The following is an 11190-nucleotide window of genomic DNA, read 5'->3' as shown; positions in this document are numbered from 1 at the left end:
CCTGTTCTCACTCACTCCGCAGATGCGTGTTCGGTGTCAGTGACCAAACTGGGATTTTCTTGGCTGTCGTATCCTGATATAGCAGTTCTTGTGCCACTCTGCGTGTGGATCTGTTCGCTCCTGCGAAGCTACAGTTGTTCAAAGTCTCTCTCCCAGGGAGATCTGAGCTCTGTGAGAACTCTGGTAAAGATAAGCTCAAACGCTAAATTCAGCTGGGAATTGTCTTGGAGGCAAAAGTAGAGTGCACGTGCTGGAACACAGCGTTCCCGTTAGCTGCACCTCTGGACTAAATGCGTTTCTGTCTAGTTTGTGAAAAGGAGTCGCATCCTGCTGTCTCCTGGTGAGTTGGAGGGCGGCCCCTGGGAGCAGCGCTCCTAGATTTTAAAGATTTACCATATACTTTCTCTTCCTTTCTCAGTCTCATCCAGTGGTTTGACACAGCACCAAGCCGGACTTGCCCACAGTGCAGAATCCAGGTAAAACCATCACCTCCGTACATCTCTGTATTTCTGTGACGTGATGCTCTGCTACACAGCACCATGATCTGGGCCTGTGGTATGAAGCAGAGAAAACTTAGAGAGCTGACTTCCCTCAGCCACCCCTCTGATCAGACCCTTCTCTAGGAAGCATCTCTGGGTTTTTTTGCCTTTTATTTAGACTGAGTAAGTATTGGCATAGTGATAGAAAGGGCTGGAAGGGGCTAATCAGGACCTCAGAGTTGCATTTCTAGAGTACCCTGCTGCTCCCCATCAGGTACGCAGCTGGTTCTGCTGCACATGGTCATTACAATCAAGTCCTTGCTTTGCAATGCTTGGCCCTCGGCTGGGAAAAGCAAAGGCTGGGGTGGAAGGAAGGATGTGCTCTGCTTCTGAGATGTGAAGCCAAGGCTTGGGGAATCAGTGGCTTAGCTAGGACCTGAACTACTTTGAAGTCCCTTGTGTCACCAGCCTTGTTGCTGCCGGTAGATCTTGGCATGTAGCGGCTGCAGGAGCTGTTGCCTCGCGTTCAGGTGCAGGGTTTTACCCAGATGCAGCTTGGGCTTGTTCTGTGTTCGTGCTTCTTTCTTCCTCTCAAGGTCTTGGCCCTTGTTCCTTCCTTGACTTGTTGATTCCCTCTGTTCTTTTCTGCCTCTTACATCTCTGGGTTACCATGGAGTTATCGCGAAATAACATCTTATGTAGCAGTAACTATGCAATTAGCTGGTGTCATGACTGTATATAATACTTAAAACACAAAGCTGTAACTGCATGGGGGAGGTGTGGAGAGCTATCAAATTCAATTACAGCACCTTCTGCCTGCAGAAAGCAGCACGTACTTCTGTCTTAGGATTTGGCATCGTGTTAGCTCAGCGTCAGCTGCTTGGGCCTTAGCTGCCAGAGAACAGACTGCGCTTGATTCAGAAATGCCTGAATCTTTCTGGTGTGGCTCAGGAGCTTGGCTGGAGTCGTGCTCCCAAAACTGAGTTTGGGGGGAGGGCCTTGCTGCTGTGCTGATGAGCCAAAGCAGAGCATCGTCGCTAATGGCGTCGAGCACATGATCTGATTTGCCTTTCATGGCCTTGTCACGAGATGATACCTTCTCCTCCTCCACCTGTCTTCTATATCTGTCATGTTTCCATATTTGCGCCCATCAACCTCTTTTGTCTCCTGTGTTTAGGTCGGCAAAAGACACATCATCAGTAAGCTGTTTTTTGATGTTGCCCTGGAGGAGCAGACAGCACCGGATGCAGAGACTTTGCAGGTAATTTGACTGAGTGGTTCCTCTTTCGTGTGGTGCTTCAGCATCTTGAAAGTGTGTCGTGAGCTGCTGGTCCTCTGCCAACAACTGCCTCCCGAGCTGGTGCTCTCTGTGCTGTGCTCCTCTTTCAGACCCAGGACACATCAGTGTCTCCTGCCTGTCTGGTCCTCCTCTTGGTCCTTGCCAAGTCTCAGCTCTGTTGTAAAGAAATCTTCATGAGTTAGAGTTTCCCCTGACCAAATCCCATGTGATGATTTGGGAAGTCTCGTGTACTTCACTGCTCTTCCTTCTAGTTCTCGCCTTACCTGGAAACCTGAAGCAGCATCAAATAAACATCCAACTGCTGCTTCTCCCTTGTGTCTCAAAGCCTTGGGGATGAGGCTACAGAGCTTTGCCAAAAAGCAGGAGAAGGGAAATCCCAAATGCAAGGAACTGCTTCCAGTGCCTGCACCTTGGCTATGTGTGAGCCTGGCTAACCTCTGTGGGAAGAAGGGGCTGTTAGAGGAAGTGGCACCTCCTTGCTTCTGTGCAGGTAGGTTTGTCTGTACAGACTGTGAGGAAGTGGGCATTGGGGTGATAAAGTCTTGGATCTCCAGGAGAAATTAGGAAAGGAACTGCCTGAAGCTGCTTCAGCAGTGGTGGGCAGTGCTGAGGCTGGCTCCCTGCCAGAGGGGAGGGGGGAACCTGGCTGGAGTTGGGGTGCTGAGTGATGTTCTCCAGGTGCCACCCTAATGAGCTGGGGTGCGAAGGCATGAATTGCGGAGTGGCCGTTTGTGTTCTGTGTTCTCCTCCTTTATTTAGCATGGATGAAGCATGGCTCCTTATGTCCTGGAGTAATCTGTTCCAAAAAAAAAAAAGTAATTGGTTGACCTTGGTATAATGGGACGCTTGTACCCTCTTGTGTTTAGAATCAGCATGTGCAGCAATTACCATAATTAGCAGTTGCCATGACAATGCTATATGTATATCGTATGTTTTTAAAATAAAGCCAGATAGACTATAATGTCAGTAGCACTGTCATTCTCAAAGACCGGTGATAAAATAAAGGCTAAAGCATGTGTGCTGAGGAAATGAAAAAGCGTCTCTGGGCGCTTGGAGCTGTGTGCCCTAGAAGCAAAGCAGTGTCTCGGAGCAGATACGTGCTGCCTTTGGTGCATATTCAGATCTGTTCTCGCAAGTGAACTCGGAAATGGGTTGACTGGAGGAAGTTGCCCTAGAAAAGCTTTCTGTTTCCTCTCATCCCCACCCCAGGATCTAAGATGGGTTCCCCAGCCTTCCCCTCCAGGTAGGCTGTCCTGAAGAATTCCCTTGCTCAAGGGCAGGCCTGTGGAGCTGCTTCAGCAAGCTTGATGATGGTAACTCATCATGCTCCAACAAAGTTGTGGCCATCAGAGCAACATCTACCCCTGAGTGTGCGGCTTTCCTGATGTGAGCGCTGAGGCCACTATTGAATGACAAAGAACAAAATCTTTTCTGTGTAGATTGATGTAGCTAGTTTGTGTGGGTATCTACTGCCACATACAATGACTCAGGCCGCTGCTGGGCTGGTGTGGGTTTGTTACCAGTGCCATGGGGTGTGCTGCCTTGTTTCTGGAGGACACCGAGTACCTTAAGAACATGTGTGACTGTCATGGGTGGGATTTTGTGTCCATTTAGACTGGAGTTGTGTCTGCAGTGGGGTATAATTCAGGCTTAGGCAGCAGTTCAGCAAAGCAAATACATGATGGGCCATCAACCCACTTTATATTGGATATTAGGAAAAAATTCTTTCAGTAAAGAGGGGTGAAGCATTGGAACAGGCTCCCCAGGGAAGCAGTGGAGTCATCATCCCCGGAGATGTTCAAAACTCGTGTAGACGTGGCACTTCAGGACGCGGTTTAGTGATCTGGGTACTGTTGGGTTGATGGTTAGACTTGATAATCTTAGAGGTCTTTTGCAATTTTAGTGATTCTATGACTACCAGACTCTCCTGAGGCTGAGAAAAGAATTGGTAGCTTCCTCAGCCAGAAGTGGTGTCACCTGAAAAATCTCCAAAATCCAGGTTTTGTTGCCAGCTGCTGCTTGTCCCTCCAAGTGCCTGGCCGTTGAGTGGTACTTGGCTCTGTAATCAACTGGAGCTGTATCTGTGCGGCCCACAGATGTCCTGAAGCAAGCATTTGGCCTCCTGCCGCAGAAAGGTTGGGCTGGGGTGAGAAAATGTACTTCGATGTGCTAGAAAGCAGAGTGTATAGCTGTGATCCACTTGTTTTCTTGGGGATGTTCTTCTCAGAACCAGCCATATGCACCCTGTTATAAGTGGTTGGAAGAGCTCCCTCAACTCAAAACCTCTTCCTGTTGTTGCAGAATTATTCAGATTATTTTTTGCATTGTAATTGTCTCTGGTGCTATTCCTCGCTCTTGCTTCTGCTTCAAAATGACCCTTCAAAGGAGTGCCAGGGCTGCTTTGCTTCCCACCACTGGGCATCAGTTTCAACTGAAACGCGGGAGGGAGCTCGGTTCCTTGGAGTAGCTGCAGACCACAGACATATCCAAGCATTTTTGGGTGCTGAGCCTGGCTTTATCCTGTATTACTCTTAAAGATGGTCCTTGGTGATCAGAACAGTCACCATGTGGCTGTTCCCAGAGCAGAAAGTGTGAATTTTAGGGTGTAACACCTCGGTGAAGCTGTCTGGAACCCGATGCTTCCAGTTGCTCGGGAGATGGGAGCCCTTCTTCCAGAGGAGACCAAGAGACTTCGTCTTGTTCAGCTTGGTGAAAAGTAGGCAGGAGGATTCCCTGCCTGTAAACCTGCTGGGGAGGGTAGAAACCTGGGAGGACAGCTGTCTGTTTGTGGTCAGGATAAACTCATTTGATCTTGGGAAAATATGGTCTTATAACTCAGGCTGGCAGAGAGAGGAGAGCTGCTATGAGAGGACAGAAAATTTGGAGCAGCCTTTAGGAGCTGTGGTGGAGGACGAGGGATTTCAGATTAAGTTGATGGATGAGGTAATGTTACATAGCTGCCTGAAGTAGCCCAGGATTTCTTTGCTATCATGTTAATTAGCACATCTTGTGAGCTCACTAATCGTTCCTGAATAGGACTCAGAGGAAGCTACTTCAGAATAGTTCCTGCAGCAAAGTTAATTCTGTGTCAACCTTCCAGCTGTTGTTCCCCCAGGGACAAATCCAAGTCAGCTTTGCATTTAGTCCCTTCTGCTCACCCAGCTTTACATCCCATATTCTCTTTCCTGCCTTTATTGTCACTAGCAGAGCTTTACTGTGGTCTCGTCAGCTCTGTGGTCACTGGTAGTGCTATTCTCGGCTCAGATTTGCATCTAGCATTCCGGGTTGCACAGATTTGTGTGCTCTGCTTCAGTACTGTGTTGGCATTTTATTGTGGTTTTATTCCACTGCAGTTCCTGCCTGACTTATGTGCTTTCCTCTGCAGTTCTCTAACACAGCTTTTTAAGTCATTTTCTGTTGACTCTTTCCTGTTTATATTTCTCTCTCATTTTTTTGAATTTTGAGTTTAGTTTTTTTTAAATGTATTATAGATAGCTTTCCTTGTAACCTCTCTACATTTCCTTTGGCTACTTGCCAGTGTTCATAAGTTATACTGCTTCGTTATGTACAATTTAAATTTTGGGGTGTTTGCTCCCTCTCTCTGATCCTTAATGAAGACATTTCAGCTTCCCAGGAGCCTTGTAGCACCCAGGAAATGTTACACGCCCTCCATTTGATATGAACTGGTTTATTGACAATCTATTTATGGCCATTTGACTGAACTGTTAGCTCATATCAGCATCCCGAACTGCAGTGACTTCAGTGTCTGTCAGGATGCTCTTTGATTGTGTGCTTGGTTGCCTTTTCAGGCATTTTGGCCATGCCCTCCTGTTTTCCACCTGCACTCGATTTAAAGTTCGCTTCAGTTCAAAGCAACTCTCAATCCAGTTAGTCTGGCGACATCTCTGCCTTATTGCCTTGTTTAGGTAAAACATTATAAAAATTGTTCCTGTCTGATTTCCTGTGTTTCACTGAGAGCCTTCCAAAATTATTCAGCTAAAAGAAGATGACTGACAGTGTGAGAAACACAAGGTTGACAAGGCTAAGACAAAACTGGTATCTTCTCCCCCTGAAGAATGCCAGTTGGAGGTGCTGTTTGCATTCCCTGTGCTGGTACTTGGTGCCTGCTGTTACCAATTCCCTTCTTAGCATCTGGCTAGTGCAAATGTCCTGCCGAGAAACCTCTCGGCTCCTTTTAAGATTTGGTGAAAGCTTCTCTGCAGGGCGTTTCTTAATTGGGTTTTCTGTGTTGTGTTTCAGAATGAACTGGACAAGGTGAAGGCTCAGCTCTCTGTCAGAGGTGAGTTCCAGCTGCCCGCGGTCTGTGGGTCCTGGCTCTGTGTGTGCTACGTGGCTTGCCCCGGCCCGAGCAACCCCTATGCAGCATCCACCCTTCTCTGAAGTCCAGGACATGGTGCAGGCTGCAGACTGTTTTGCTGGAGCAGCTTCTTCTGAACTTTCTCTGAGGCGAGTCCACCTAAAGCTGTACAAAGCTTCTATGGCAGAACTAGAGTCCATAGCCTGGCTCAGCTCTGCTGTAACCAGGGAGCTCTCTGCGAGCTTAGAGGCATATATACAATTTTTATGCCCCTCTTCCTAATCACAAGCTATGGAGTTGCAGCACAGCTATATCTGGAGCAAGCTTGCTGAAAGCAAAATCTTGGGTTTGCTCACTGGGAAACTCACAACTGCATGTGGTGAAGGCTTGTTCCTTCTAACAGCTGAGGGGGTAAAAGTGGTGCCCAAGCAGCAGTGGGAAGGCTTTGGATTTGTTTGACTATTGCAGTGCCACATGTGTTGCGTGAAGAGCAGACGGAGTTCAGTGTGTGCGCACTTCCATTTTCCCGTCTTTAAATTTAGAGGATGTTTGAGGGAGGCAGGAAAAGCGAAAGCCCTGGAGACTTGTCGATAGGTTTTAAGCATCGTCTGTAGGCAGCCTGTCATCAGAACATGAGTCATGAGCAGCGAAAGGAAAATGTCAGTCTGAGTGACAGAAATCTGAAGACACACTAGCAGAAGGGGAAAAAAAAAATCCTTTAAAGAATGCTGGGGGCTCACCCACGCCCTGAGAGTCGTCTTTCCTCTGCCTTCCCTGTGTGCACGCGACAGACATGAATAGCCAGTAGATTGAGGATTCAGTCCTTAGCCTGAGAGCAGAACTGGGAGGTCTGCACGTCTCTATTCTGAGGCCTGTTCTCCTGCCAGCTTGCTTGAGTTTAGTGACTTGGTAGAGAGCCAGATCTTCTGGGGAAGGTAGCTGGGATTCTTGCTAGGATGTTATCCAAGAAAAACTGCTCGAAGGCCTGCTCATCTTCTCGGCTTCTGGTGAGTAGAGGTTGGATTTGACATTCCCTATCCCATTCTCTTTTAATATTGGAAATAAGGTCCTTCCCACCTCCTGCCTCTTTTGCTGTGGGCACTCTGCTCTCTGGTGGTTCTTGTGTATAAATTCTTCACTTAAAGATGTGCTGTGTGGCATAGAGGAGCTGTGTAATTACCAATCTCTGATCAGCTTGCAAATGGTTCTAGAGGTGGTGCTGAGCTCCCAGCAGACCCAGCAGGCACTGTGGGAGGCACTCTGAATGAGCTGGAAACTCATTCCTGCAGCACGGGGAGGTTTGACTCCTTCCATCTGCCTCTGGACAGCTGGGAACGGAGGAGGGGGAAGCCTGAACTCTTTTGGTGGGTGTGGAGTCTCTGCAAATGCAGGGGAGCATCTCCAGGCTGTGCTGCCTCTGGTGAGGAAAGGTTATTCAGATCAGTGGAGAAAAAAATGCTTTGCTAAGAAAGAAATGTGCTTCCCTAGCCACCTGCATGCTTCTGCTGGGATGTGTTCCTCTCTTCTTCCCCAGTCCCACGTGGGTCTCTTACTGCGTGAGCGAGCAGTGAAGCTGCACGGTAGGTCGTGCTTCCGTGGGATCTGGTGGCACAATTTGAAACTGGATTGCTTGCAAGGAGAAAAAGCTTTTGGAAAGTCACTGATTGGCTCAATGCTATGATCAGGCTGGAGCCACGGATGATTTTAGCAAAGACAGAAGTTGCTGAGCTGAAGCCTTTATACTGCTCTCAGCAGGGTTTGATGGAGGAGTTGCTGCTTTCCCTCATTACCCAACTGCTTCGAGCTTTCCAGTGATGCTGACTGTTCCCAGCTTGGATCTGTCAGCTCCTGATGGTGGTTGTTGCTTTGTGGGCTGTTTTCCCCTTGTCTTGACAAAACAAATTGAAATCTGGTGTTGCTTTCCACCACCTTCTGTCTGGTGGCCAGAGGCTTGTGCTTCGTTTCTGGATTGCCTGCATGGGGAGGGACAGCAGAACTCAAAGGTTTTTTGACCTGCAAAAAGTGGGTGCTCTGGGGAATCTATTTAAGCTGTTGCATGTCCTGTGAAGTCCTCAATGCCTAGCAGAGCTCTGCTTTCCTGTCTCTTGCCCTTTGATGTGGGTGCAGTGGTGAAGGCAGGTGCAGCAGCGTGGTGACGCAGCAGCGTGGTGGATCGCTGTATGTGTGCCGCACGCAGCTGCCCGACGGCCCCCGAAGGACTCCCTGGCACACAAGGCTTCGTGTGGAGAGAGAGGGTGGGCTCGGGGCTCGGCTCTCCAGCTCTGGAGAGAGAGGGTGGGCTCGGGGCTCGACTCTCCCGCTCTGCCACAGCTCGGTGTGACTCGAGGATTGTTTTCCCTGTGCTAGCCTGGCTGTGAGAGCATGCAAGAGTTAAGATGCATCAGCTTAATGCTAGCAGGGCTGGCACTGGAAAGCTATTAAAGGGAACTTGTTATCTTTAGTAAAGAAAATCTTGAAGCCTGCTGGCACTGGGAGAAGCAGTTGCTCAGTACAGACTCTGGTGCAGACAGCACTTAGGGAAATGGCTCTCCACGGGAACAGCCAGCTCCTAGCAGCCCAGAGCCTGAAACTGCAAGCCGTGTCTGTTTGTTGTGCTCCTGCTGCTGTGGGGCAGCTGAAGCCTGTGTTACCAGGTCATGACCTTTTTCCTTTTTTCCTTTTCCAGAGAAAGAAAAACGAGAATGCCAGGCTGTTGTGGATGGGCTGAGGGACACACTGGATGTGCGCAATGCCACAATAGAGTCACTACAGAAGGTGCTGGGAGAGACAGAGATGCTGTGTTCCTCTCTCAAGGTACCTTTCCCATCCCCAGCAGGACTTCAGCACTAACCTTTGCACAGTTGGTGATAGTTTTGTTGAAGATCTCCACAGCGCTGCTAATAAAGAGATCGTGCTGGTGGGATTTTGGTTCTCGTGCTGCGAGATGCCCGTCTACTTGATCTCTGAATGACAGGAGGGCAGTGGAGCTGGGTTTTCATTTTGCTTTTATTAATCTGAAGCGAGTGGTCTCAAGGTCTTGAGTGCACACCACCAGGGGGTGATTCAGAGGTGTAAAACCCAGGCCTGTGGCTCGTGTATGAGTGGCTGTGTGCTTGAGGCAGAGGTGGCCATGGAGGGGTAGAGATGCCAGCCCACTCTGGGGGCTGCTGGCTGAGCCTTGCTAACGAAGTGGCAGTGCTGATCATAACAGTAACAGCACGAACCGAGTGTGGGAACTGGCCCCAGCGCCCTGTTGCTGAAACACTGGCTCCCTGTGGTAGAATGTTCTTCTGAAATGGGTTTAGGCCAGGCAGGATTCAAGGAAAATTAGTTTCTTAGTTTGACTGGAGGAGAAATCAAACTGAAATATATGGTGGGGGAGTTGCAAGCTTCAGCTGAGTGGGATTTGATCCAGCTAACTCTCCCGTGTCTGTTCTTTTGCCAGGGCTTTATTTCAGTTAGGTTAGTAATGTGTGAAGTCCAGGGATCAGATATTCCTGTTGTGTTTTGGTGTGCAGTGACTCAGGGCATAGTCATGTACTGCGCGTAAACAGCCAAGTAGAAGAGTGTAAGAGCAGGAGCCGCTTTGCTGGGGTGCTTTTCAGTGAGCAGAGTGGCTTTGCCTTGGTGCTGGGCTGGGTTGTCTCTGCTCTGTGAGGATGATGTGCCCGTCACAAGGAGATGGGGTTCGGGCAGGTGGGGTTGTGAGCCACAGGCTGAAAGGCAGGGCTGGGCTCAACTGCACTTCCCAAGATCTCTGCCCCTTGGACTACAGGTCTGACCCAGTAACCTAAAGTGTTTCTCATTCCTTGATCTGCAAGTCCAAGTGGCCCAGGCAGAGCTTGTAGATGGGTTGTGGGGTTGTCTTGCTGTATTGCACCTGCAGCTGGGCTCTTCTGGAGAGGAACCAGTTCGGGAAGTCTGCCTGACACTGGCAATATGGTGTTGTCACAGGGCACAAGAAGAGAAATCATAAGGAGCTAATGTCAGACAGGCCTTACTGTGAGCCAGCACAACCTTTTTTTTCCTGACCATGGGATTATACCCAGTCCTGTGTGTAACAGCAGCCTGGATCTGTGCTATGCCAGAGATGCTACTGGGATCCCGGGTATACCAGTGGCAGGATACTTGTGATGCTCCCTACTCCTGCAGAAACAACTGTTACAGTGGAAGCCAGTGCTTGTTGCTTAACAAAACATCTCTCCGCTTGACTTTCTTGCCTTGGCACCTCAGGAGGCGGCTCAGTTGTTATCTTGCCTGTTGCAAAACCCTCTGTGTATGCTTAAGTCTTTCTAATGAAAGCTGGGCAGAGCAGAAGGATTAGGGACCTGGAGGTGTCTTTTCTGTGGTGTATGGAGTTTCCCAGCTGAATGCCAAGCACTGTCTCATACTGCATCACTAAAGATTAAACTTCTGCAATGAAAATACAGGCTTAACTAGCTGTGACGTAGGTCAAGCCCACAGGCTGCAAGACATTCCTGTCTTCTGCTGGCTCTGTCAGCTGCTGCTGAGCCTCTGCTGCCGTTTCAGGCTGAGGCTGGGGACTCGGCTCTGACCTGGCACAAACCACTGCTTTGGAGATCTGAAGTCTAGAGAGTTCTGGTTAGGAAGAGCCGAAGATGGGCTCTGCTTAAGCAAGAGTAACTCATGAGCATGCAACACTATCCCCTCTGCTACATTCCAGCAGTTTCACAGCTGTTTGGTCTCTGTGGCAGGAAGCAACGAAAATCCTTTAACTTCTGCATAGAAGGGAGCTTTACGAGATGATGGTCCTTGGCCAGGCCTCTCCCTGGAGTCAGTGCTGTGCTGAGACCAGACCCAGAGCCTTCTGAAGGTGCTGTGTGAGGTGCACAGGCACAAACACACCTGGACAACATGGACGTGTTGGAATGGTGCTAATTCAGGCTGGCTTTCCCCTATCCTCAGCCACACTGCAGATCTGTGCTTTTTCGGCTCAGCTGAGGTTCTCTCTTACTGCTGCCTGCTGCTGGAGAGCCTGGAAAGGTGATGGCTGCAATAGGCTTGCAGCCTTTCCAGGAAGGTGAGAGAAGTGCCTGGGTGGGTGTTTGGTTTGACTGAAGCCTCCCAGAAGA

At 49.3% G+C, this 11190-nt stretch overlaps 1 protein-coding gene across 1 annotated transcript in view; it reads left to right on the top strand.

Annotated features, from left to right (window-relative positions):
- Window positions 1–418: 418 nt before the first annotated feature.
- TRAIP (TRAF interacting protein) overlaps window positions 419–11190 on the top strand; it is a gene marked incomplete at its 5' end in the record, with an annotated part of 19293 nt that continues 8521 nt past the window's right edge. The window contains 4 exons of the mRNA XM_009871937.1: window positions 419–476; window positions 1657–1740; window positions 6040–6079; window positions 8784–8911. Coding sequence (XP_009870239.1) covers window positions 419–476; window positions 1657–1740; window positions 6040–6079; window positions 8784–8911 — 310 coding nt within the window. The remainder of the gene's footprint in view (window positions 477–1656; window positions 1741–6039; window positions 6080–8783; window positions 8912–11190) is intronic.

The sequence above is a fragment of the Apaloderma vittatum genome, unplaced genomic scaffold (assembly GCF_000703405.1).
Source record: "Apaloderma vittatum isolate BGI_N311 unplaced genomic scaffold, ASM70340v1 scaffold37686, whole genome shotgun sequence".
Classification (NCBI taxonomy): domain Eukaryota; kingdom Metazoa; phylum Chordata; class Aves; order Trogoniformes; family Trogonidae; genus Apaloderma; species Apaloderma vittatum.
Note: the sequence above shows the minus strand (reverse complement) of the source record. Positions and strands in the feature narration are given on the sequence as shown.